At 39.4% G+C, this 27,884-nt stretch overlaps 1 protein-coding gene across 3 annotated transcripts in view; it reads left to right on the top strand.

Moving 5' to 3' along the window:
• kcnip4a (potassium voltage-gated channel interacting protein 4a) overlaps window positions 1-27,884 on the top strand; it is a gene marked incomplete at its 5' end in the record, with an annotated part of 127,419 nt that overhangs the window by 85,830 nt on the left and 13,705 nt on the right. Inside the window, one exon of one of the 3 annotated variants that reach the window (XM_080519464.1) lies at window positions 13,699-13,825. The exons of the other annotated variants lie outside the window; for them this stretch is intronic. Within the exon in view, the coding sequence (XP_080375590.1) occupies window positions 13,714-13,825 (112 nt within the window). Of the gene's footprint in view, window positions 1-13,698; window positions 13,826-27,884 lie in introns of those variants that run through there. 3 annotated transcript variants of the gene reach the window in all.

Raw genomic sequence — 27,884 nt, 5'->3', positions numbered from 1 at the left:
GTTTGTGACACGAGGATTGTTTGCTGGCTGCCTCTCGGGGAACAATGGTTGAACCTGTGCCCGCTGGAGATTTGTGGAGGTGCCATGCAGAACTTTCCCACCAAAGTGTGAATCTAATATTCAGGATTCTCTGGCTCTAAAGACCACTTGTTATTTATAGGCTCTGGCGAGTGCAAGGCTGCCAGGCTGTTTGCCTTACGGCTGGGCTTCCTCAAGTGAAAGGCAAACAGACGTCTTCCCACCAGACAGAATCACACGAGTTGCTATTCATGCTTCTTGTTGGACTGTTATGAATTTAAATATATGCTCATTTTTTTGGGCTCTTTATTTGTTCTTCGTCACCTTGAAAAGCAGCCATTACATCCAACTCTACAAATCAAACAAATTCCACAGAGTTAGTTTGCATATTGTCTTTCTCTGTTTTCCCAGATGTCTTTTAATGGCATCTAGCTTAAATTCTCCCACTGATTCACCTCAACACTTCATAAAATATAAAAAAGAAAATAGATGAGATGGCAAATGGGTTATAAAAGAATGGATGACTTGCAAGAAAATTAATTAGTTACAAATTGTATAATAGAATTATTCATCAATTAACCTCACATTAAAAACATGTTGATTGATGTGTGCCATTTAGGAATTATAATAAAAGTTTCAACTCCACGACAGATTATGTGCAGAATTTTGATGAAACATTCAAAGTGTTTGATGAAGACAGATGTCATGTGTAATTTTAATTACCAATCAATTACGGCCCAAAGTATTGAGACTAATATGGAGCCTAGTTACAGTGTTGGGGGGGGGGGGGGAGTTAAGACATGTGATTGGTGCAGGCTTTGAGAAACATTTAGATTGATGTAGCATGTAGGTTACTCCTCTCTATGGCTGTGGTTCATGTGAGCCTTTGTTGATTGTACTTATTTTGACCAAGGAACCACTTGTTTTTACAATAAAAAGTATTAAGAAAAAAAAAAATTTGAGCAGAGATGCCAAACATAAGGCTTTATCGATGCACTTACAGAAGGAATATGTCAGATTTTTGCCTCACATTCCACTGGCAAAAAGATTTGGTCTTTTTATTTTTTTTGCAACATCAAGGTCTTTCATGATGTTAAATTGCAAAGTAACACAAAGCAATCACGTTGGAAACAAACCCTAAGCCAAGAAATACAAGAGAACTTCGCCAGGCTGATTATTACTCTGTGGCACTCTCCCACTTGATGGCTTTTGGATAAAAATAGACTTGCAACACAGCCGGACGCAAATGGCTCTTTTCATTCTCTGTGCTTCTCTTTAGTGGAGTGACAGTGAGTGACTGAGGTGTGCCGCCAGTGCACTGGGATGTGACGGCGGGACAAGGGCAGCCTTTCAGATGGCGAATTACTGGTTTGCTGAAGGTGTGGCTTTGAATCAAATGACTGATTAGGTTAGTTAGTTTTCAGCACTTGAGCACTCCCAAAGCTACACTGCTATTCACAATCATCCATTCATGCACTCACACATTAGTTGGCAATGGCTGCCATGCAAGGTGTTCAACTTCTATTTGGGACAGTTTTGAGTTTAATGTCTTATTCAAGGACACATGGACAAGCTGAGATGGGAAATCAAACCACCAAAGTTTGGATCAAAAACTGCTGAACTCAACCACATTTGCATTTTATCACTTTTTCCACTCAAAATACAATATATAACATGCAGCACACTCTCCATGCCACGGCTAATCTCACCTGTCACTCCACTATGCCACAGGTATCTGTATATTTCCAGCTACAGAGAACAGTAACACATGTATTTCATACATTATCTTGCCATTGTTGGAGATTTTGCTAAATAATAATCCCTAGCTGGAGTAGCAGAGCAGTTTTTAAAGATTTTTTTTTTTCCAACTGTGTCGTACTCTGTGAAATATCCTGCAAACAATAGTCTGGGAAGTCAAATACTGTCGAAAAAGCTTTTAATTTGTTATCACTGCAAGCAGACGTTTTGGATACGAACAGGAGCAAAATAATGAAAATGTGAATGAATAATGAATAAAAAATGTATTTGCATCATAATGCAGTTTACTAAGCTTATATGTTAATGCTTATAGTTGTGAGCAAGAGTTGAAATGCTGCTCTCACGGGCAGCTAATCTTGTGCAGGCATGGCTTTGAAACATGTTTTGTGGGTTCTTTTATTATTATTATCATTATTATTACACCTCATTACTTTTATGGCAAAAACATATCACAGTTGTGTGCACCAAAGGACAAATACTGAACATCAAGCTGTAATTTTTTTTTATTCCATCACAACGACAAACATTGATTTATTTGGCTGTTTTTCTTCATAGCATCAACTTCCATGTGGAGAGAGTATAAGGCCAATAAAGTTTTACGGCTTCACAGTAAAATAAAGAGCTTTTTGTTTTTTACAGCAGAAAAAAATCAAGTAATGAAATCTGGTGTCACGAGAGCTGTGCATGTTTAAACACGTGTACACTGAAGTTCAGGCTTTCATCTTTAGACACACACTTTGCTTTTTGGAAAGGCATGCGAGAGTGAGTCAATGTGCCAGCAGAGGGAACCAGAGCTTACAGCCACGAACTGAAGCTTCATATCCTGTTTCAACAACGTCTTAGTTGCATTATGACATTATGAACATTGAACAGAATATCGGAACCATTTAAAAGCATTGACCACCTCATACAGCTGGTTATGTTTGTCCATTGTTGCAATTTCTTAAGCAGTACCTCTCAAAAGCAATGTCACATTATGTTTTCCATTTAAAATGTAGTCTAACAAAGACACACATTTATGTAGCAACAATTGGTCACAGTAATATATAACAAGGGAAACCCAGAGGAAAGTAGCCAGTATTTAAAGGGTTGTGTGTATTGATGGAGATCCTGAAGGAGGAAATGAGCCCTTACTTTTGTCATTGGTTGAGCAGACACATTAACGCTAGAACATCAGAAAAGCGCTTAGTACAGTTAAAAAAGTAACATTTGCACTCTTGATGACTTGCTTTTTATAAATATTTGCTCACAAGGATCACTTCACTGGTTAATGATAACACAATCTCCCAAAAGAACAAAGTTTTCGAACTAATTTAAGTGGAGCATTTGGAAGAATGATGTGATCGTGATTGTACAAGCTGCAATGCTCGTGCTTTTTGATCAAACTTTGTGAAGAAACTGTTGACTCAGACATATGTTGTAAAAGTGTGCTTTTATATTCTGGAGCTTTTCATTGAGATGTTAATGACCTCTCCAAGGACATTAGCATTAATCAAATTTTCATAATGCACAACATATTACACAGGTGCACTCGTAAAAGAGCAGATTGTTTTTTGAAAATTACTCGAGGGGAGCTGTAGAGGTGTACATGTATAGAAAAGCCACACACACACACACACACACACACACACACACACACACACACACACACACACACACACACACACACACAGGCGAGTGTGCTCATCCTTCACTTTCGAAGGCCACTGAACACAAAGATCTAAATGAAATGTACAGGAACAAAGTGTGATTTTATGTGAATCTTTCAATTCAACTTTTCAAAATTATTATTCTTTAAAATACTGTTTCGTGCTGGGTGTTCAGATTGATTGTATTTTCTTCTTTTTGGTGGTTGAGCAGCAAAGCAGAGGTATACATATGAATGAGAAATGAACTATAAGAACAAAATAGCAATCTCATTATCATGTATCATACAAAACTATAGTTTTGGGATAAACTGTCCCCCCCTTTAATGTATTGCTGCTGTGTGTGTTATTGAGCAGTTGTTTTTCTGTCAGGATTTAGCATCAAATTCAGGAGATCAACAGGCTGGTTGAGATGCAAAAATATTGACGAGAACCTCTTGTTCTGCCTCATTTAAATGTTTGATCTGTATTAATTTTACATCAAGCACAACTGTTTATCATTGCTCCTGTAATATAAGAGCCTGTTTCAATATGTTGTTTAGCTGGGGACAATGTTGAGTCTTTACAGTCATTTGTAATTACTAAGATGACCAAATAAATGTACTTGAGGAACAAATTACCAGAAAATGTAAATAATGAGCTTTTTTTTTTTTTTGCTGGATGAGACTTTATGATGGGATATTGATGTTTTCTTCAACAACAAGTTACCATGCATTGTTGAACTCTATTTTTGTTGTATTTATTTATTATTGCCATCACCAAAATACAATATATTTGCACTTTTTTGTTCATGGATGCTGTTGATTGGGAATGAGCTGTTTTAACTCAACTTCCATGCTGTTGTTGTTTTGTACTCTCTGTTTATGTGTGCAAAATTCTCACATAATCTTGCCACCTCCCGATATAGCACAATGTTTGCTTCTGTGACACACAAAACTATTGTGCTATTTATTGATTCAGGCTTTGGCCTTGCAATCCTTTCTGTGATTGAACCATAAGGTTTGGTTGTTACACTATGACTGTGTATGAGGTTACATTGATTTCAGGCTCGTCAAGATAAAAGTGCTTTGAATTTCAGACAATTGGTTATATATATTTAGCCACGTCAGCATAATACTGGATACAAGTTGAATTACCTGACTAGAATGACATTAAAATACTTGATATCTGTGAAACTTTGTGACTTAATTTTCGGGGCACCTTTGAAGCAAATCTGATTCACTTTGCAGATCTGTGCACCAAACAACTTCAATATACTATTTACTTTTATTTGATACTGTTATGGTCAGGGATGTCTCCACACAATTAACAGAAATGAAGCCATATTTCATATCTGAATCATAGTTTGTCCTCAGGAGTGCATCTTGCTTGGAATAATAAATTAAAAACCTTTAAGGGTAAGAGCGTTTCATTTGCTCCTCAGGAATATGAGGCTGTTAAACTTGTTTGAAATAAATTATCATCAGGTATTATGATTAAAGTCCAACATGTAATATTTTGGTTTACTGTGATGATAATACACATCATAACCTTAAAAATCATCAAAGTGAGATAAACAGTTATATGTGTGCTGTATATAGCACTCCCAACATCAGCAAGTTTTTTTTTTTTTTAATTCAGCCCTTCTCTCTTCCAATACATGTTGGAACCACAAGATGGTGTATTGAGGTTCAAGTAGCAGCACAATGGAGCACAACAAATGTTTGGTTGGTTAGTGGAGACGTCACCTCTCAAACAGTATGTTGCAGTTCGTAGTATTTATCATATTATCCAGTGTTGTCAAATGCATGATAAGTATAAAAATCGTCATCTGAGATCATTTTCAACACTTCAACTATCAGTCAGTAAGGACACCCAAAGAGGCTAAACTTAAAGCTCGGGAAAGGACTCAACAGGGCCACCTAGTATACAACAGAGACATGAATTAAATTTCACATACTGAATTTTTAAGGTAAAGAAAAGTTAGACTGCTGCACTTCCCTTTCTATGAGGTATTGTACTGTGCCAGCCATGTGGCCAGGTATTTGTCTTCAGTGTGTAAATTATATAAAAAATAAATTTAAAAAATCCTTCACTTATGTTCTGTGCAGATGCTCAGTGCCAGTGCAACTTTTATGGTCTTCATGTAACGAGGTGGAAAATAAGGAGGCTGCCAATGGCCCATGATGACCTACAAGTCGTAAGAAAGACACAAAAAGTGAACCAACCTCCATTTCTATCAGATCATCACTATGTGAGAAATATTTTTTATAAGCCAATCTTTTACTTGAAATAGATTGATTTTTTATAAAGTCTACCTTTCAAGGAGCATCGTCCAGGATCTCCTGCCTGGGGGTGACCAAACTTGGATCATTATGCAAGAGGTTAGGCTGTGTGGGATTTATATATTTGTTTGTATTTGCTTGATACTCAAATGGGAATTTGGTAACGTTTTGAAAAAACACGGTTTGTAAGCTTGTGGCATGGTGGTGTTTGTTTGCTGTGTTTAACTGTGCTGATAGCAGACGGTTGGACAAGCCCAGAGCCCTCTGAATTGTTCTTGGCGCACCGTAACGATAATCAGCACAGGCAGCCCCTTCATGCAAATAAAATCCTTAGGATCCTCTCTATTCACGATCTGGCTGGCCAGATAGCAGCCAGAAGACGGGTATCATGTGGCTGCAGCTCACATTTCAATCAAGTGGCCAATCCCTTCCCTGTGCTGTTGAGCACCTCTTGGCCTGACACACGATCCCGCCATCATTAGCTGAAGAAGCACCAGCTAAGTGGGTACAGAGCAAACCAGTTGTTGTGTCAACTCATCAATCAACGTCTGTGTTTCACATCAAGTCAAGCAGGAATGGGGGTGCCTAGGAGATGAAAACATTGGCTTCTGTTCCTCTGTTAAACCGTCTTTGTGGACTATCCTCAAATCAAAGATCGATCTTTGCTTTGGTCCACTGAACTGACTGAAACAAGTTGTGGAAAGTTGTCCAGTGGAGTGCACAATGTCACCAAATCTGTATTTGGACACATGAAAGTCCACATCAATGATCGCCATGATGACACAGTGTGTAGTATGACAGTTCAGTTAAAGCCTAAACTGAACGGTCACATTTGAGATGTCGCAATGCGAATGGTAAGACATGATACAGTTTTAATAATTTCCTCATTGATGTGATTTTTTTACTTTCTTTGATTGGTTTCATATTAAATTTGCATTTATATCAAACATTCAGTTAAAAGCAGTGCAGCAGAGTTGGAATGGAAAAGTGAGTGCATGTCTATCCGGCTGTGGAAATGGTGGTATTCATAAAAGTTTGGGAACCCTGTTCAGAGTGCTCTCTGTTCCAGAGTGCAGAGAAGAGATGAGACAGACGCCTCAAGGGCCCGCCACAGGCTGTCTCCGCTAAATTAACTCCTTAAACATCAGAATTTCATCATTGGTGAAATTCTTAGCATTAACTTTATTTTTCCAGTGTATCCAAGAAGTGATGGCTTGAAACCTAAAATTGCTCCCATCATTTATCTGCTCATGACTTTTCTCTTTTCTGTGATTGTAACATTGGTCAAGCTCTCTGTATTCCCTTCACACATGTAATTCCACATTTGTGGCTTTTAAAAAATAACTATATGTATTGATTTAGCGTCGGTGCTCTTTCGTTGTGGCTGAACTATACTGGACATATCTCATCCCTTGGACACTGGCTCCAGCCTCGCTGTATTCTGTCTGCCATTTTACACTGCCCTTGTCTTCTTTCTTTTACTGTCCCTGTTAATGCATGTTCTCCATTGACCTTTGTACTTGAAAATCAGCTTGACTGGCTCTTTGCTGCTGGAGCATAGTAGCCTGCCGTAAATCATACGAGAGGCCGGCTGTGCAGAGGGGAACCTGTGTCCCGCTCTCCGCCACGACACGGCGTCTATAGCGAGCTGTCAGATAGCCACACCAGAGCTAATAGAGCAAAGGTTCCGGGAAAGCAGGTCAATGTTATCTGCTCCAGCACACAGTCCTGAGCTTTGTATTACTGTCAATTTGCAGACAATGCCATCGACTTTTCCCTTTTACACGAGAACTAATCATCTAGAACGAATTGGGATGTTGATAAAAATCTGTGCAGCGTCGTGACAAGACAAGGTTGCGATTTGTCATGAAAATAAATGGCTTCTACTCGCAGGGATTTTTCCACAAGATCTCACTGACACCCCACTGAACTTTTCTCTTGTTGCAGATTCTACTTTATAGTCGTGCACAATTCTACAAATGCCAGGGGCTCACTTTTGGCTTACTTCAGTTGATGGCAGTAAATCGAGACGAGAGCATGCACTTATTAAAAAAAAAACGTGTTTGCATCGATGTCACTAACAGATATATTATCATGTTTATGGTCACAATCTCTGTCTAACCCAAATGCCAGCCATTGGGACAGTACAGGATCTACAATCAGCATTTGACTCGGGGTTTACTCACTGGGTGGGTTTGGGTATAAGTTCAGTATCAAGAGTCCCACTAGACCATAGCCTGCTCTGATAACGTTTTATCATAACGGCACCTCCAAGGTACCACAAATATGTCTCTGGTGCACGAAAACAGATTTAGGTATGACTGATGGATTCATCATGCACAGATATTTCTTAATTTAGAAGTAAATGTTAATTTATTAGTACTGGATAACATGTTTTGCTTCTGACCTGATAGTGCAACTTGTGTTTGTTAGGATTGATAGCTTATGTATTCTACTAAATACATTCACACAAATGATATTGCATTTGAAGAGTGAGAGTTTCTCACCAGTATTAATGTATTTTCAGGTAATGTCGTGTTTCATTGGAATTTTCAAGTGAAATGAGACGTCAGTACTGCAGCATAAAAACCTACATCCATATATTTATTGTAAATATTTCTGCTGTTTGCTCTTCTGCCGCAATGAGATGAGAAATTTAATCACGGGCTATTGTAAGTCTTGGCAATTAGTGAACGTGAAGAGGTGCATAAATAACTTTAATTAGAAAAATTTCTTGTTTTGTGGTTATAATTGCTTGAGTTCAAAATTAAATTTTGTGTGAAAGTGTATTGGTTTTTGTTTTAATGGCCAATTGGATTTCCCAGTCAGTCTTTCAAATCAAATTTCTAACTCTACAAGTGGGATCCATCAAATAAATTTGTCTCAAAGAAGTGATTCAGACTGAAACATGAGGAAGAGAGCATTGTTCACAACCCATCACACCTCAAATGAGACATCTTTGGAACTTCTGTAAACACATAGTTCTTAGAGTCACGGAAAAGTTTGTATTGAGGAAAAAAAAACATGGACTTATCACTGAATAAATGAAACAAAGTTGACTCAAACTTTGCCTGCCTTTCAATCGTTTTAAGGGTTAAACATGGCAAAGTCCACAAAGTAAGTCCTCCATATCACAGTCACCCCGTGGCTTTCCATGGTTGATTGTGCATGCTGCTTCATTGAGGGTTGGCCCGGTTCACAGTTCATAATTGCCTTCCCCTCCACGGGCGTTGCTGCCTCGTAAATATGACAGCCTCATTCTAATGTGCCTTGCAAGACACAACCCAAATACTAATGCTGCTTTGCATGCCTGAGCGAATCGCTGCAGGTGTCGCTTAATTATATCACTTGCTCGTAGCCTGAGCTGATCTGTAAACAGCAGGACAATCTCGTCTGCGCCTCCTTGCCCATCCGCCGACCGGTGTCGCTTTGATTGATGATGGCTACATCCAAACCACTTTCCCTTCTGCTGGTCTCGGATATTTGCTGAGCCTCAACAAAGATAACATTAGTTTAATAAATGTTCAATAACAGCCCAGGAGGAGTTTTGATGTAATGGTTGTTTCGCTATGAATAATTTGGTTATAACATGATTTACTGTTGTACTGAATATCTAATGCCCCAGAGGAATTGGACAAAAATCCGTTAAGGAATCTTCGTCATACATTCTGAGCTTGTTTGCTCATTAAAAATTGATCTTTGGGTTGTTGTTGTTTTTCACTATTCATTGACCTGAATTGCTGGACTTGTGCTTTGTGCCCACCATGTGGGCAACAAAAGGCAGCAAAGAATCTGTCAAGATCAGAGTCTATCAGTCAATGGAAGAAACACCTTACAGAACTGTTGCTCAGACTTGGTGACACAGATAAGAAATCTAAACTAAGTGATAGTGACATGTCTGACTTCAGTGCAGCTTGACATTTGAAGCTCAGACCATTTCGAGATTCTATCCAGAGGAGGTTGTAGAAGTCTTTGGGAAACCCTTCAGCCAAGTCTTAATGGCATGTGGTGATTTCAATGGTGTGAATGAATTCGATTTCTTTTTCATTTGTCATCAAATTGACCAAAACATTTTTACCAATTTGTTGTGTTTTTAACACATTTTCATGAACATGGCCAATCTTGTAGAACATACTGAAAAGTCAAAAGATATAAACTCTTAAAATTAAGCTCCCTCAGCCCAAACTTATGACTACAAATATCTGTAATTTCCTCCCTATCATAATTGATCAGGTTTTAGCTTCAATCCCAGTGACAGCAATGATGTGTACAATCAATGTAACAACACTAAGCAATGAACAGTTTATTTAATAGTACATTTATGGCTTTTGTTGCTGGAATGAGTAATTGATGGCTTTTATAACTGCAATTAAGACATTTGGCATCTTTAAAATGACTTTTCACGTCCAGCCCGACAGACGGTGCGTCGCTACACGGCGTGTTGCAACACGACGCATCTCCACAATGCGATTTGGTGCGATACGGTACAATTCAACATGATGTAAAGAAATTATACCTAAAATTGAATTCGAAAATAAGAAGTGTGTGTGTGTGTGTGTGTGTGTGTGTGTGTGTGTGTGTGTGTGTGTGTGTGTGTGTGTGTGTGTGTGTGTGTGTGTGTGTGTGTGTGTGCGTGTGTGTGTGTGTGTGTGTGTGTGTAACCACTTTGTTTTCTGAAACATCAGTCCACTGTAAATTGACAGCTCCTTTACTTTGTCCTACAAATGCATTAATACATTCTGTCTGAATTATTTTCAAATGATTTCACAAAAATCAACTTAATAGCACTTAGATTTTAATCTCAGTTTTTCAGGGGTTTTTTCTGTCCCCGAAGCCACCATTTAGTTAGATAATTGTTTTGTCATTTTACCACACAAGCAACATCACAAGGTGAAAGACATGTTCCATGTCCATAACATTCTTTTTTTCCCCCCTCCAGCTGTCAGACACGCTATAGTTTAGTGGTGTGAGAGTGGCGATTTTCTAGGATTTGTGTGACATTAATTGAGCAAGATGTGAGGTGTAATATTCATCTGTCAGCTGCTCGGATAATATCGGCGCTCTAATAGTCGTTGGACGGATGCTCCCTGCCAGAAAATCCACACCCTGACTCTTTTCCTCCCGTAAATCTGCCTCTCTTAGCATGCTGCTCACGGCTTCAGATGTTTCAAAACAGTATCTCTTTGCAGTCTGTTCAGTTATTCCTTTATGTTTTATTAACCAGCATTAAGCAGAAGATTGTTTTGATGAGGTGAGCCCTGGCAGGGAAAGGCCTAAGGCAATGCAAGCCCCCCCTGACTTCAGTTAAAAGAAGGGAAAGAAAAGCCCCCACTGGCCTGGACTCTGCAGATGTGGCCTGGACGGCTTGTGATATGACTGTGGCTCTCACTGATGTGGCGCCAGTGCTCACATGTGGGCTGTGCTGCTGGGAGCTGGATGTTACAGCCCAGGAGACACCGAAGCTTCCTTCTGTCAGGTCAGCTGATATTTAATTCATTGTATGTGACAGCTGGGTAATGCTTTGAATTAAACCAGCAGTTTTTATTTTGTTTGTTTTTTTTCCCCCTCCCACACCAGGGATTGTTGTTGACTTTGATTAACTTACCGAATGTTCTGAGCTACAGTCACTCGTTACTCGACTCAATGCATTCGGATTATGTAAAGTTGTGCGAGTACAGGTCGCGATAACAACTTTAACTTTGATTATTTTCCACTGCATGAAATCAGAAGCATATGAACAAACAAAAGTAAGAGTTCCATTTTTTGGTAATCTAAAGAAAACTGTTTACATAGAATCTATAGAACTGTTTTTCACTGGTTCCTTGATTGTCTGACATTTAGTGGAGTGACGATAAAATAAAGTGGATTTTCAACTGGAAGCAACCAAGTTTCGAAAGATTATAATGAAAGAATGAGCTAAAATGCCGAAAGACCCAGCAGAGCTGAGAGACACGTCAAAATGGGGAGAAGATTTCAGGTTTTTTAGGTTCACGAGTAGGAGAAGCACAATTCATGGCTCTTGTTTGTCATGTGATCCATCACTCTTATGAACATACTTACTGGCTTCTTAGCAACAATATGTAATAAGGGTTCCACGTTACCTTGGCTTGAATAGTTTATCCAGTTTGGAGTGACAGTTGAGATAACTTTTTTGTGGTATGAGACAAAAAAAATAAAAAAAGTGTGATCACTCGTTGTGGAATAATGATGCAAATGTACTAAACTCTATTTTTTATGGCATATTGATTATAATCACTCATGTGTCCTTTTATAATGTTGAACACAATGTGTTATCTTACTGCTGAATTTGACTTGCGACAGGTTACTTTTTGGCCATTTTCATATATTTTTGAGCAGCATTATTATTCAGTTTCTGATAAAGTGACAGATTGATGCGGAATGGTGTCAAAAAAGGAAAGGTGTGCATTTGCTTTACAATGTCTTGTAAAAACCGCAACTGATATTGTACGTGGGGAAATACACTTTCTTTCACATTTGCAAAATAATGTCCTGCTGTGATGTGATTGTAATTAAGGCGGCTCCCTGCGTGTGCATGAGTGATATATGGCCAAGTTTCCTTGAGATGGAATTAAAGCTGCAGGAATCATTACAGAAGAATTTTGTGAGGATAAAAATTCAAATACAGTAAAAAGAAACGTTGTTTGGAGCTGCAAATAACAAACGTTTGTTTACCTCCTGAGCTTTATCAGATCATGTGCAATATTGCACAGTTGTGAGAGCAATAGTGTTAGTTTGTTTCTTCATATTACTTTATTGATAGTACTTTGTCTTATTCACTGTATTGGATACCCGGTAAAGATCTAATAAAAGTTCTGGTGCATGATGACTATGATGAATTTGAAACTCTTCAGGCCAGTAGATGGTGGTATCTTCACTCCTTTACTGCAAAGCCCAACTCCTTAAACCAGTCTCTTTTTTCCACATCCACACATCTACTTTGTTTCTGGGGGTTTCTTCATCAGTTCATACAACCTGACTGGACTCTTCTTGTTATTTCTTTCTTATACTAGTGCATTTGAAGACCGGGTGGATGAAAGCATTGTTGAATTTTGTTTGTTTTTCCACTTTTTCTTGCTTTAAATGTTGGAGGAATAAGACTCTTGAGAGTATTGGATTCTAATAATTTTATTGTTTTGAAGCAGCAGAATTAATTTGTTTCACTGTGAAATGCAGCAACATAATTATTAGCAGCAAAGCCTGTGAATTTTTATTATTTTCTATGAACTATCTTCAACTTGAATTGTCTCTGTAACCACAAATTAGTTCCCTTTTTATGTGACAGTAAACTTTAAATCATAAACATATTTCCTGCTGTTGGTATTTGTGTTTCACAATGATTTTTTGTTTTAAATCAGAGTGAACATTGTTCTCTTGTGCTCTTGAGCAGTTGTGCATCTTCTAGCACCACACCTCCCCTCTGCCTCCATCTCCTCTCCCCTCCCTCCTCACTCGTATCCACTCCCTCTCCGCTCCCCTCCCTCTACTTTGCAGCGAGCCAGTCAGTGCGTCTGAAAGAGTGAGAGAGCCACAAACTGTCTGAGAAGAGCAGAGTTTGCTCGCCCTGCTTCTCCACACCTCTTACATGTATTCTCATCTGCGAGGACGGGAAAGGAAAAAGGAGGAGGAACCTTTGGCATCAGCATGTGGGCTTCATTTCCCTTTGAGTGATCTCTTTTAAATTCTGAGTGACCCCCTCGCCATCAGAGAGACCCTCATGACTTCACAAACCTGAAGCCGTGTCCCCTCGGTCTGATCTTCAACCTCGTCCTCTTACCTGGCACAGACTGGATCTAGGGGCCGAACAAGCAGTAGGGGGGTGCCGGGGGGCACCCGGCCGGTGCTCGTGGGCCGCCGTAGCACTGGAGTGGGTGCAGGGGAACTGGAGCACAGGGCCAGGTGGGAGCGCTGGTCCTGGCATTGGTCCAGAGGGAGACGAGACTGGCTCTGGCTCTGGGTCCGGGTTCGGGTCAGGCTATGGTGGCACGGAGTGGCCAGAGGGTGGAGCAATGCTGAGCGCCATCTGGGAGACTGAGGGGCTGCAGACGGTGGGCATTGTGGTGCTGGTGTTTGCATCCATCAAGCTGCTGCACCTTCTGGGGCTCATCAGCTTCTCGGAGGGTAAGACACTCATTGAGACATTGATGTAAAGCTAAAACTACAGAAAGCTGAAGTTTTTCTTATCCTTGCTGATAGATGTGTAATGGCTTACCGATATCTGATGTTGTAGCTGTCACTGTCATTTCGCTGTTTCCTTTCCTTGTCATGATTTGTCAAAGTTTCTAAGACTTGCTCAAAACCCTCAAATAATGCAGTCATGTTGTTAGTCAGTATGTGGATGTTGAGTAGAATATTTGAGCTCAGTAGATGCTTTGGGAGAGGGTGATGTGACTTTTAAAAAAAATGACAGTTTTCAGTGGGATAAAAAAAGCCAGTTCCAACTTATCCAATGGAAAGTTCTGAATTTCTGTATTTGAGATCTTAAAAATGAAGCAATTTGTGTCAAGTTTAAATTTTTTGTTCATTTTTTTTGGTCACTAAATTCCATAGTAATCTAATGGAATTATAAAATCTTCATATGTACATATCATCTTTATTTTACAGTAATATGAAAGACACAATGTAGAGTGTAGTGTATATCTGCTACAAGAGTCTCATTAAATAAAATAGAGCAGTGCGGGAAGTGGTCCCAACTCAAAATCAGCCCGTCCATCAAACAGCTGCTTAGTAAACTCACCTGATCTCCTAATTAGAATAATTAATCATAACTCTGCCAAACTGTATGCATATTCAGAGACATGACAAGTAAACAGAGGACTCTTAATGTGTAACTGTTGGTAGCTGGAAAACGGTGGCCTGGCACGACCTCTGAGAGGTGTTGAGACAAAGAACAGAAGCATCAGTGTCTGTGTATTAACTCACTGTTGTTTCAAAGAGATGTTGCAGCGGTGTTTTCATTCAGGGGCACCGTGAACGGTCACGCACGGCGCAACAGTTTACACGCCTGACTCAACAGCAGCGGGTTTGCCTCCCGTCTTCCTGCGTTCGGCTGGCATGACATTGATTATTTGCCACAGTGAGATGATACAGACGTCACGGCCGACACGTCCGGCTCTCTTTGCCTCTTGATGTGATCTGTATTCTGCACAGGTGTTTGGGAGACACATTATTTCCTGAATATCTGAGCTTGTGCTGCCTGACAAGCATTTGATACAGGTTTTGATGCTTCGCACGAGAGGGGAAAAGATAAGAGCAGATGGTCATAGTAGGGCTTGAAATTGCTCTAAATTTGGTTGGAAAATCAAAAATTGCATATTTCAAGCTGTAATGGCTCTATTCACAGCTGTGGGTGACTTAAAGCCCATGATGCTTATTTTTAGGTTGGGACTAACTCTTACTGTAAGGCTGTGCAAAAATGAATTAATCATCAACCAGTTAATTTCCTTATTACTCAGAGTAAAATGTGTTTTATTTCCTGGAGCCCAAGCTGACATAAATGGCTTGCTTCATCAATTATTAGTCCAGAAGGAAAACTTGGATAATTTATTACAGCTTTTCCTTGACCTTTGTCTTAAGTTTGCCCGTTTTCCATGTCTCCTAAAAAAAAAAAAAAAAAAAAAAAGAAAAGATAAATAAATAGATAAATCCTCAAACATGCCTCAAAAGAGCTGTGACTTTAGCGTTTCATCTCAGGTATGAGCTGGTTTTCAATTGATCCACCTGGATAAATAAGGTTTATAGACAGTAAGGCATGTCCATAAAAAATATGGAATACCAATTCAGTCTGCCACAGCCTCTGGCTAGAAAGTGACATGTCCTCTTTGTTCATTTTTCTTGACAGTCCAGCAAGGAATAACAAGATTTAAAAATACAAAACCTTGAAAAAGGTTACTATCAATAAATTAAACAAATTATTTGTGGCACTTGAGGCTAAAAAAGTTTCTACCATCACACTACCTACAACACAAACTGTCTTCAAAAACTTCTCAGCTCGTTTTAAAACTTGAGAAGGTGAATCGAATAAATGTCTGAAAGTTAAATAAATTCAGAAGTTGTGATTGTGTTAGCACAAAGGAAGATTTATTGGAGGTATTTTCTCACTCTGTGAGGCACAATTCCCATTGTATTTTTCTTTGTTGTTAGATTAACTCGTTTAAGATTGAAATTTGTTTTCAATGTACATTAAATGAAGCCAGAGTTTTCTTTCCATCGAACAAAGCTAATGATGATGAAGGTTAGTATTGAATAGCATTCCTGTACAATATTGAGCCTAAGGCAATGAGTTTCATCCGTTCATTTGGATTTTATGTCACTTTATCAACAGTGAAATGTCCAGGCGAGTCAAAATGCCTCCTGTAAGCAGAGAAAATGTAAAAACCAAAATGTGGCAAACATTTTCACACTGGAAAAACAATGTTGACCCGACAACTCGGCTCACTTATCTTGCATATAATATGAAAATTGTATTTTGATACAGTTGTAAAGACTTTGTGGCAGCTGTCACCCTCTGCTTCAACTTTGAGTCTTTTGTACCCTTTTGAATTTTCCAAGAACCCTCCAGAGACGAGGTTTTACAAAAAGTGCACGCTCTGCTTAACATTCATACAGCCAGACATGTTCACAGCTGGGAGCTGCCCAGTACGATCACATCCCTGCGCTGACGGCCACCTGAGCTGCTCCACTGGGAGCCAGCGGGGGGGGGGGGGGGGGTTGTAGGTTTCTACAAAAGCCTCCATGTGGTATATGTTGGGGTAATTTCTCAGCTGGGCTGCAGATTTGAACGTGAGCTGAGAGAACGCTCTGGATTTGTTCGACATCGTTGTACTGTTAGTATATAGATTCAGCTTGCAGCAAAAAAAGAAACTCGTCTTTGTAAAGATCATGTTGTAGGAGAGCACACTTTGCAAGCCAAGAGGCTATCGGGTTGTCCTCTTGGGTTTGTATTCACTGTGCAGATTGTAAGGACCGCATGCTTTCATATCAGAGGAAAAATAACAAGATGATTGCATCAGGTCATAAACAGTCACAAGTTCATCCCCCTGTGAGTGAGACCAAGACAGGAAAAGAAGCAGCACCTTAATATCTTTCTATAAATCTCACCAAACTTGAATGCACATATATTCTTGCCATCGACCCCACGATAGAAGTCCTTCAGCTTCACTGGGTAAATTATGTCATCTGCTCTTATTGTAGAGCTTGAAGTGTATTGTTTTTAAATCTATTTATACATTCACAAGTGTCATTTTGATTAAATGTATCGCAGCAGAAAAAAATTGTCATTTTATCTTTGTGTTGGACACCTTTACGTGCATATCCCAAATCTTTTTCTACACACATGTACATTTCTACTTCCACACGTACAGTGCATTAGCGCATACTGCTGAGCAAAGCCTCGCAGGGTGCAGACTAATCAGTATGTCACACAATGATAAATTATTCTCTGGTTCAGCCGTACAAAGCAGCACCTCCAACCTCTCACCCCCACAAACTGAGGCACATGCTTTCACAAGTACACTATTACTCGAATGGGGATGAAGCACTTTGTCAATTTGGACCTGACGTTTGCTATTATCAGCCGAATGCATAGCTTGGGTCTTAACACTGATATTCATCTAACAAGCTTCTCTTGTTCTTTGTGTCCTTGATAGGAATTGATGGCCCGGCAGCAGATAGATTTAATGTCGGTACTGACTTGCATCAGTTTTTTTGCTGCAGATGGGCTATTTTCATTTATTGAAAAGTGTTGTGGCATCTAGCGTAATGAACATCTCTTGAATGTGATGGGTCATCTCTGTGCCAGAGATGGATATTAAACAGAAGCGTACTTGGGATGCGACTCAAAGCTAATTTGAAACCAAAACACAAGTTATCAGACAGGACACTGTGACCTGAAGTCTGCGTCATAACAAGTTGTCACCTTTACTTCAATAACCTCTTTAGTCATTCTGATATTGTCGCTGTCGGGAAAGCAATTGTTGGCAACAGGGTTTAAGTGTTAGTCCGTCATGTTGGTTCAGAAGACCAACATGGAGCCAAAAAGACAATATCTGTTGGATGACCAGTGTTACACATTTTGACTTCAGTTGAAGCACAAACAGCAATTTGTGGGGCATTGAGACGTCAAAAAGCGAAACAAACCGATGACTGATCCATCAACCATGCATCACATTATCAGTGTGCATCGTTACATTGCTTTGGATTTATTTTTTTCTTTCCTGAAAAATGGATACATGTAATTCCATTCAGTAGCAGCCAAAGCTCGGAATCATTATGTTTCCCAAAAGTATGTTCATCTTTACGTGTCTCGCCGCCGCGATCACATAACCACGATATCCTCCAATAACCTTAAATCAATATGTTTAGGTTGTCTCTCATGTCAAATCTATCACACACAATGAGCTAATTGGATTTTTGCGGCCTAATTCAAAAATTTAAATCCAATATATGATGAAGAATTTCTGGAGATGAACTGAAAAGAATTCACTGGACTCGAGGATGATGCAGAGTTTTTTACATATGAAGTTCAGATGTGTTTTGCTGAGTGCTGAGCGAGGAGTCCTGCAGTGAGGATTCGCAATCCCAAATCTTGAGGGCATGTGGCCATGAAGAGGGCTAAAGCAGACTGAAAAAAGGTTAAATACAGATGATCCAGGGATGCTTTGTGTCAATTGAGAACTGAGATAGGATTTTGGGCTTTCAGACTGTCTAGTGTCAATGTCTGTCCTCCTTATATGCATGTGGTTCAAAAGTGTGCAAATGTAGATTAGAATGTAAAGCAGCTAGGTTGTGCCTCCATCGTAAAGTGACCGGCCAGTTGTTCCTCATCTATAACAAAAATTCTATCCATGTTATTTGATGTTGGGATGTATTGAATAGCAAGTAAACATTTTATCCTTGAAGTCGATTTGTTAGATGGTGAAATAGTGGCAATGTATAGATAGTGTGATCAATTTGGACAATATCTATATTGTGACGGATGGATGCCATCTTCAAAACTCCCATGGGATGGAATTATTCTGCATCTGTCCATCAAAAGTCAACAAAGAAAAAGACTTAAAAGATTTGTTCGTAACATTTCGGTACCAGATACGTGTTTCAGAGTTTTAATTGAGTCCATTCCTCAATAGGTCAGGGCTGAATGAAAAACCACACAATATAAAGCAGGTCGTAATTCTTTATTAATGATCCCGCATTAATACAAGTTGCAATATGGTAATTGTAGTATACTTTAAATTATTTAAAAAAAATAAATAAAAAAAAGACTCAAACATGCTTAACTTTGCAGGTATGTAGGTTTAGTATCATCCATCTATTAATGAGTGTTAAAACATTAGCCGAGGCAAGCAACAAAACTCTGAGCTCATATGTCGACAGTCTGAACACTGAAGAGCCCTGTAGACTTTTTTTATGATACAAAATGATGAATGACCTTTCTGCTGGCATTTATCTGTGATCTAGCAGTTCTGACGTTCCTGTCATTGATTATCACATCATCTGGCCCGAATGTAGGAGTGTCTCAGCCGCGTTTTACAGTCCAACACGGACTCTGTTGGTCACAGTCTTTATTATCGACACAGGCGTTACAAATTGTTTAAAGTAGTGAACGGATGGGGGATGTGGTCTCCTGTAAAATACTGAAAGATTATTCTTCATTATGTTAAGTGCATTTTAACACACACACACACACACACACACACACACACACACACACACACACACACACACACACACACACACACACACACACACACACACACACACACACACACACACACACATACACACACTTTTATGGGTGTGGTTTAAATTGTTCTAGCATCTTTATGGGATTGTTTCTTTGAGTCACACATCCATCATCAGAGTTGAGTCTGCAGGAGTGTTTAGCATCTTTTTCATTATTTCAGGCGATGGCATTTAAAGTCTGTTGAGTGAATTCTACTGGCAATGTCCACCGTGGAAATGAATCTGACCGAGATTCAAACGGGGAAAGCATTTAAGAGATTAAAATATGGAAACAATGACAGAGTGGCAGGTGGAGAAGTGAATGATGTAGTGGGAGCGGCTTCCCTGCAACCTGTACTTGTTTATCTTCTTACCAGTCCATTCAGTGGACAGCAATCAACTGCCCCAAATAGCCTCAGGCTGTTTTCCACGTTGCCTTTTTAGAGGAGTCATTTGATTGACTTAACCTTTGCTTGAGCGTTCCAGTTTTCAAGTCCCTGCGATATTTCTCAAGGCACAAAGGGTGTGGAGAAGGAGCTTATTGGAAGTAACGGGACTCTGCCTGTCAATTTGAGTCGGGGAAGCGAGAACAAGCATCACTCAAGCAATCAATTGTGATAAAAACGTTGCAGATAATGAATTGTAATAGAAGCATTGGGGATGGATCCGACGTGGATGATTGCAGTGCTTAAAGGCCCCATGTGGACAAGGGAGCACAAGGCAGCCCATAATCCTCAAGATGCACTTAATTAAATGACCTGTATAATGCAGTGTGAGTGAAGGGATGCAGTATTATATACACTATCTCCATAGAACACAGGATTATGTAACTCTTTGATATGATTCATTATCAACATGCTTGCTGAGTTGTATGAGATTCGTTATCTCCTGCAGCATGCTGCAGCATTTTGACAGCGTAGGTTCTAAGGGTTTTAATAAAGGAAAATAGTTGAGATGCCGTTGAAAATTTAGTTCTTTCATAAACGTTCATCCCTCTCTAGACCTTTGAAGCTGCACATGTGGCACTTCTTTTTCAATCAAGGCTACATAACCATTGTGCTCATTCAGCACGTTTGTGGCTTTAATTATCCGGCAAAATGAATAATCATGTTGCCACATGAATCTTGCAACAATATCACGTGATAAATCCATGAACATAGGTTTTCATGCATAATGCAGTAGTTCTTTACTAGTCCTTTAAGCTAACTGTAAAGTCTGTGTTTTATTCCCAGATGGACTCGGTGTGCCATGAGAAGTGCCTTTTAATAGTGTTTTGTTTTTTTCTAACCACTCCTTTGTTTCACACATAGAAACCAAACTGCAAGAGACTGATAGAAGCTGAAGTTTTATGATGAAAGACGAGTGGCTGAGTGTATCTGTATATCGACCCTAAGTGGAGTGCACTAATGCAAAGAGTGCTGGGAGAATGAGATAGAAAATGCTAAATTGTGCCTAAACTGAAGAGGTCCTATTATACAAAGATGTGGATACTTTCTTGAAACCACTTGCTTTGCAGGGATACATTTTAATTTGCATAGCCTACTAAAATATCATACATCATCAGTTAGGACGCCAGCAAAAATATGAAGTTATTTTCCGAGTCCCAGAGCATGAAATAGATTCCCATTTTTGAAAACCCAGTGATTTACATCGTAAAATAAACAAGTAATGGATATACATAAGAAAACAACATCATAAACACAAATCATGCCCCTCATTTTAATAATAGTGTCTTCTCTTTCAGCTCATACATCATGTTGTCACATAACTGGCAAATACGTTTTCATCATCATAATGGGAACAGGATAAAAACCAAGTTGTTAAGTAACATAAACGGCAAATAAGAAGATAATCAATAGTATAAATCATTCAGTTTGACATCGAGAAAGTTTTGTGTGAAGTTCCACATAAACACGGCATCATTCCACTTTGAATGTCAATCTGTTTGTCTCTGCATGGAGAAAATTAGATGCAAGTTCAAAAGGTTGTTTTCGGATCCCAGACTGTTTATGTGAAATACAAACGCTTGCTGTCTTGTCAGAATAATCCTTTCAATTCATTCCATCCCATTAATGCGATTTTCTGAGGGACTTGTAGCATCAGGGCAAGTTTTCCTGTCAGCAGCTGGAGTACAGATGGATGACTCACTTGAAAGTGAGTCATAAATGCTCTCTCCTCTTTGGCCGTCCTCTTCCTGAAAGCTTTGAATTTTTGCAGCAAAGTGTGAGAAAATTCCTTCTTTCTCCTTTTTTTTTTTTGCCTGATAGTCTTTAAAATGATTGGAGTAGAATGGGCAAAGGACCACTTCTTTTATTCTTGCTGCTAGATTTTCTCAGACATGGACTATTATTGGAGCACTTGCCAATGACAAATCATTGCAATTAAAGGCAAGGACTGCTCTTTTTCCCAACCCAGATTCCAATAAATGCCTCGACCGCCTGATGGTGTGTCATTATGGCCGGGGAGGCTGTGTGCTCCTTCATGAAGAACCTTGGCATCGAGTCCTCAGATCACCAATCTGTGCAGATACTCACACAGAGTGGAAAGACCAAAGTCTTAAAGACAAGAACAAGCTCTGTCTTTGCTAATTGATGTTGCGAGAAGTAATTATGATGACTGGTGCACAAGGCAACTTACTAATTGAAAAAGGTCCGAATTTATCCACGTCTGGGACCTGCACTAATGCCACACTGGAGTGTCTCACCACATAAACTGTTCATTTTTAATGTATTTTATTTTTTTACATGTACCATAAGCCACCAGGATTTGATCAACTTGACCAACAATTGCAAAAACTTGCATAACTGTAGCTTGATTTGTTGGACAGGGTAATTTGTTGCGCTTGTCGCTACTAAATCAGTGGTGATACACTTCCTACCCAAGCCAATCCATCTTTATTTATAAAGCACTTCAAACAATCAGAGGTACACAAAGTGTTGTACACATAAATGAATAATAAAAACTTCTGACCCAAACATTTTGCAAAGGTCCAATGTGTATAGCCTGATTGTAGTACCTATTGTGATATACTGTATGTTTATATTGAAGTGCCAAACCATCCTCTAGCGTTGGCACAGATGGGTGAAGATAACACAGGCTGAACATTGTTATGTAATAATTCTAAAGGGAATAGTCGAGGCTTCAGTTCATTTGGCAGTTAAAACAGATCTATTCAAAATCCCATTTGGACTCAGATGTATCGTGTTATTGGCAGTGCACAAATAGAAGTTGTGTCCCAAAATGAGTGAATTCATAACTCAGCAAAAACATTTAAAATTTAAAGCTGTGTATTTTTATTTCAAGCTGCTGAACAAAATAATGGTCTGGTTTGTTTCCAAGTCAGACTGACCGCCAACGGTGCCTTCCTATTTGACTCATGCTTAAGTGAATTTCACTGCCTTTTTTTCCCCGACTGCCAAAAGAAACTTCAGACTTTTATTAAATAACAGCGATGACATACCGCTCTGCCCGACTACAGCCTCGGAGCTTATTTGTATTTGGGCCCACCAAATGGGAACAAATAGCAGATCGGTATCCACCTCCCTTATCGTGCATCTGATTTATCCAATACAAAATGAGGCTTTTTCATTACACAGTGGGCACTGTGTTTGAATCATCTTCATTTTATTGGCTTGGATCTGCAGATCTAACACTTGCAAAAGCAGAATTGCAATCAGCAGATGTCCACTGTTGGCGGCTCAGTTGGGTTACATGTCTGCTATCATTTGTTATAGAGCATTGGAAATATTTGCCGTAGTAATAGGAAATCCATAACCTTTTTTGAATGGCAAAGGCAGCCACTGCAGAGGACCTATATGTTTAATCTTTGTTTGCAGAAAGAGATGGCAGCATTGTACCTATGGTTGAATTTTCCTGGTAAATTATATCCAGTGGCACATTTTTAAATGGTTGACTGCTTTTTCTGTATAGACAGCTTTGTACGTGATCCAATTCACTTGGTGTCATGAGCTTCTTTGTGAGTTCAGTTTCCCACCAGTTTCAAATGCTCTTAGAATATGTCTTACATCAACACAGAAAATTAAAGAGCCAACAAGGGCTGTGAAACCAAACATCACGATACTGAACTCACAATATCACTTACTGCCTCCCCATTTAAGCGTAGTTGTGGTTTGAACTTCATATTTCACTGAAAGCAGTGAAAGCTGCCCTCCAAGTAGAGCGAAAGGCATCAGCATCGTTTTCTCTGATATCTTTCCATAAAATCTAGCTCCAGTCCCAATGTAAACATACTGTGTGTAAATATTACATCAATGTGCCCTCATTATTCTGAGGCACAGAGATCATCTGTAGAGTAGATTTTTACTCTTCACATGAATCACTTTGGCAAAACATCAAAATAGTCACAATTATTTATTATTATTTTATTTTTCCAGTTTGGTGATATGCTGAGTTGGTTTAACTTCTGATGAGCTAATTTGTATAATACCCTTTTTCTTTGGGAGGAATTGTGCCAAGCATGCCAGCACGTGCTGCCAGCAGGACGCTTCATCCGCTGCCCTCCTCTCCTCCCCCTCTGTATGTAATTTCGGTTAATTGCTAACTGCCTGCAGTCTGTCACTTTTGTCCCTGTTCAGCTCAATAACAACACACACAGCTTTGGGACCTAAACTCTGGAATGAAGTGTTAAAGTCAACCAATGCTGAGCTTAAAAAATAGCCTCCCCTGGCTCTGGCTGATTAGATTAGATTTAACTGGGCCAAAAAAAAAATTTGACCACATGACAATATGACCTTCTGCTAATGTCCCACTGTAAGCTAACACTGGGTTGACCTTTGAAAAGATGTGGGAGTTCAAATTTAACATCGAAAGAGGTATTGACAAGCCGACATAGCAGATGACCTGGGATTTTGCTTCAACTTAATTATCGTGAATGAATATCAATACAGGAGCTGCACAGTGGTTTAGTGGTTAGACTTTCCCTCAATCCAGTTGAGGATCTTTGTTGTTGAACTTGATGTTCTCCCTGTTCACGTATACTTGGGTTTCCTCCTACACATGGAAATGCATGACTCTAAATCATGTATAGTGTTTGTGGTTGCCTTCGCTTGGTTTAGATCCAGCGATATAAAGCACCCGAGAATGAATGGAGATTTGGAAATTGTGATATGTGTCGGCTGAAGCTGTGTAATATCTTTGCGGCATGTTACATAACATGGCTTTGTATTTTAGGATTTAAACAAATGAAGTAGCTTTAATTTTCACTCTGCAGATGCAGTGACGTTGTTGTTTTCATTTTGGTTTAAGTCCTGCTGAAAGAGCCAGTGGTTTGTCTGATGTTGACTTTGATACCATCTGTCTGGTCGTCTGCAGGCAACAGCTTAAGGTGTTAAGAGATTAACACCTAGGAATCACTCGCTTTAATACCTGGCGGGAGGACTGCCAACGTGAAATTAGTCTTTCCACAGCATTTCACGCTAAATAAATCTGTCATGTTATTTTGTTATTAGTGTCAATAATGGTCATTACCATAAGTGGCTCTCTGAAAGGCTCAGAGTAAACTCATAAAACAATCTCTCTGTAAAATACTTCCAGGGCTAATAGCCGAGAGACGGTGGTGTTTTACTTTACTTTACAAGTCCATCCACTTCAGGGTAGTATAAACAAAAATGCATCACTCCATGGCTTTTGTAACTTGGCAGATGCTATTTTGGATTTAGCACCAGTGAACTACAATCAGATTGTATCAGTGAAGTAATCCAACGTTCTGCAGAGATGAATTACCTCTGAACTAGAAAGCCATTTGAACCACGACCAAAGAGTCACATTAAAATGAAGAAAGAGGGGACGGCGACTCTGAGGTCCACTGCCAGATAAAATCATTCACAGAAGAGACTTTCAACATCCCAGAAAACGACTACTGATTATAATATGCCTGAAGAAACGATAAGATCTTGCTGTCACCCAGGAATTTCAATTCGAATTTGGACATTGGTGCAAAGCTTGAGAATCGCTCTCTGATGTCACTCATGCTGCTTTCATCCGGTAGGGGGATCGCCCATACCTGATTTGTGACTTACATATTTTGTCCATATATGGACAGACGTAGACATGGTGTAGCCTTGTGATGAACTTGATAGCTTCCATTAGCTAGTTATTATATATTTTAGTTTTTCACTCTGTTGTGTTGACAGGAGTTGAAAGAAGCTATATTAGGAATGAGTGTCCAGTTTGGTGCAGGTGTTCAGTTTATTACTCTATATTGGAGAAAGCATTAAAGAAGATGGATGTATTAACTTGAAGCTGATCTGATATAGTAATGCTATTGTGTGAGTTTTTTTGTACATTGAAATTATGAGTGTTTTCCTTATGAATTTAATGGTGAAAATAATTATTTTAAAAATTGAACATTGTTGTGCAATAGTATCTTTATAACTTTTTACAATAAGGCAGAGTGGGAACTGCTTGGTGATTGAGATCTTAATCAAAAAACTGTATAAAGGTCAAACAACACCACATTTATCTGTGCACACATGTCGAAAACACACATGTCGAAGAACCAGGCTGCAAGAAGGTGATACTTGTCTTTCCTTTCAATTAATCTGCATCCGTATGTAAGTTTAGACTCAATTGTTTAACCAGCAGAGAAAACATGCAAGTGATGAGTTCAGTCAAACTCGTGTGACTGTAATGCTAAGCCACCTCTCCATAAGCTTTTTCATTATTCAGATGGTTTTACACTTTACCTGTGTGGAAACATTAGCATTAAGTGAAACAGAGAAAGGTCACTGACACTAATTCAATTAGTGGGTCAAGCCTGCCATTAAGTGTAACTCAGAGCCACTGTCCGAATGCGGTGAGAGATGCTCAGGCCACGAATAAAGCTGCACATGCATTGTGCCACTGGCCGTAACACTATCTTAAGCGTGACTGTCAGAAGATAAGTTGTGCTTCCTTTGAGTCATGGCCTACTTTAGGCAACCCCGCCTTCTTGGCACCACGCTGCTGAAAAAACAGCAAGGAGCTTGATACTAAACTCTATAAAATCTCATCAATAGAAGGCTCTTAATAAAACACCCCTCAATCAATCATTTACACTTTATTTATTTAGGTTGGTCCATTTCAAGGCTGGTAAAATCAAGAAGAGGAATTTAAATTGTACACCTAAACTGTGGAAAAATGCATTAATCATAACATTTGTGAATCCAATAAAATACACTTTTTATAATTTTTTTTTAATTAAAAGCCCAGATGTTGATGCAAGTTAAAACATAAAATCAGTTGCACTAATTTTACTAGAGTAAAATAACAGCAGAAATGATTAACTATCTCGCCCAATTTCACACTGATTACACTCTGGCTTTCCCATTTAAAGATAGGTTTAATAATTTTAATTTGAATCTCACTCTGAGCAAGCAGTTTTTGCACACTGTATTAAAATCCTGCTGTCCCTTGTGGACCTTCAGGCCATCATTATCAGCAGCACGTTACTGTACATATACGCTCTTCACACTCCACACAACAAAGAAGCAGCAAGCTCAGCGGAGACGTTCATCAAATTGTATGCTTCAGCACAATCATTGACCTAAAATATATTGATTCCAATCAGCTGTGCGTGCTCGATGAATATATTTCAGTTGGTACTCATGTCGGGGGGGGGGCAATTATTTATTAGCCAGTTTTGGGGGATTTATGGATCAAGCTGATTTAAGACTAGTGCTGTTTCACCCTCAAGCTTGTCCTTACCTTTGAGGCAAATGACTCCTGAATTATACACCTTGAGGTGAATGTAGCAGTTAAGCCGCAATGAATCGGCGCAGGCTCATTTTGGTGGTGTAACACAGGAGTTTTATATTCATTTTTCGGTGTTTTAAGTATTTTTGGTGGCTGCGTCGGCTCATTGGTGGAGAGGATACTGTGCAGTGGAGGGTTTAATGGCTGTAGTTTACAAAGCTGGTTACAACGTGTCCTGTGGTAATTACATTTCGCTCCGTTTATGACCCTCGTAGGGCATTCTGTCTTATTGTTTTGTATCGCAGCCGGGAAAAGTGGCAAAGGCAGCTTTGTTTCTCAGAGGTGACTGTGAATTACATTTCTGATGAGCTGTTCAGTCAGCTGCAGCCCAATGTTGAAGCGGCCGTCACTCCAGACGCCGGTGAGGTCAGTTTCTTTTCTTTCGAGGAAGGCAAAAGTCTGGCATGAGTGTTTTTGTGTGCATGTATCGTCAAATTGGTTTAATATACTTGGTTCTTCAGGACAAAAGCACCCATTTTTCAATATATATGATACAAGGCTTTGGCCTTTATTGAAAGGAGCAGCAGGGGAAAGCACCAGCAGCGCTCGACATTATCGCACTCTCACCAGGCGTCACATCTGTTTTGTCATCCAAACAAAAGGGCAAACGTTAATCGGACCGCCGTGACTGCTTGTTCTTTTCCTTTCTGATTAACAGCCGCGTCGCTCAGCTTTATTCCACTTTCGAGATCAGCGTCTACTGCCG

This window comes from Blennius ocellaris (assembly GCF_963422515.1).
Source record: "Blennius ocellaris genome assembly, chromosome: 23".
Classification (NCBI taxonomy): domain Eukaryota; kingdom Metazoa; phylum Chordata; class Actinopteri; order Blenniiformes; family Blenniidae; genus Blennius; species Blennius ocellaris.
The sequence above is the reverse complement of the archived record's forward strand: the minus strand, read 5'-3'. Positions and strand labels throughout refer to the sequence as shown.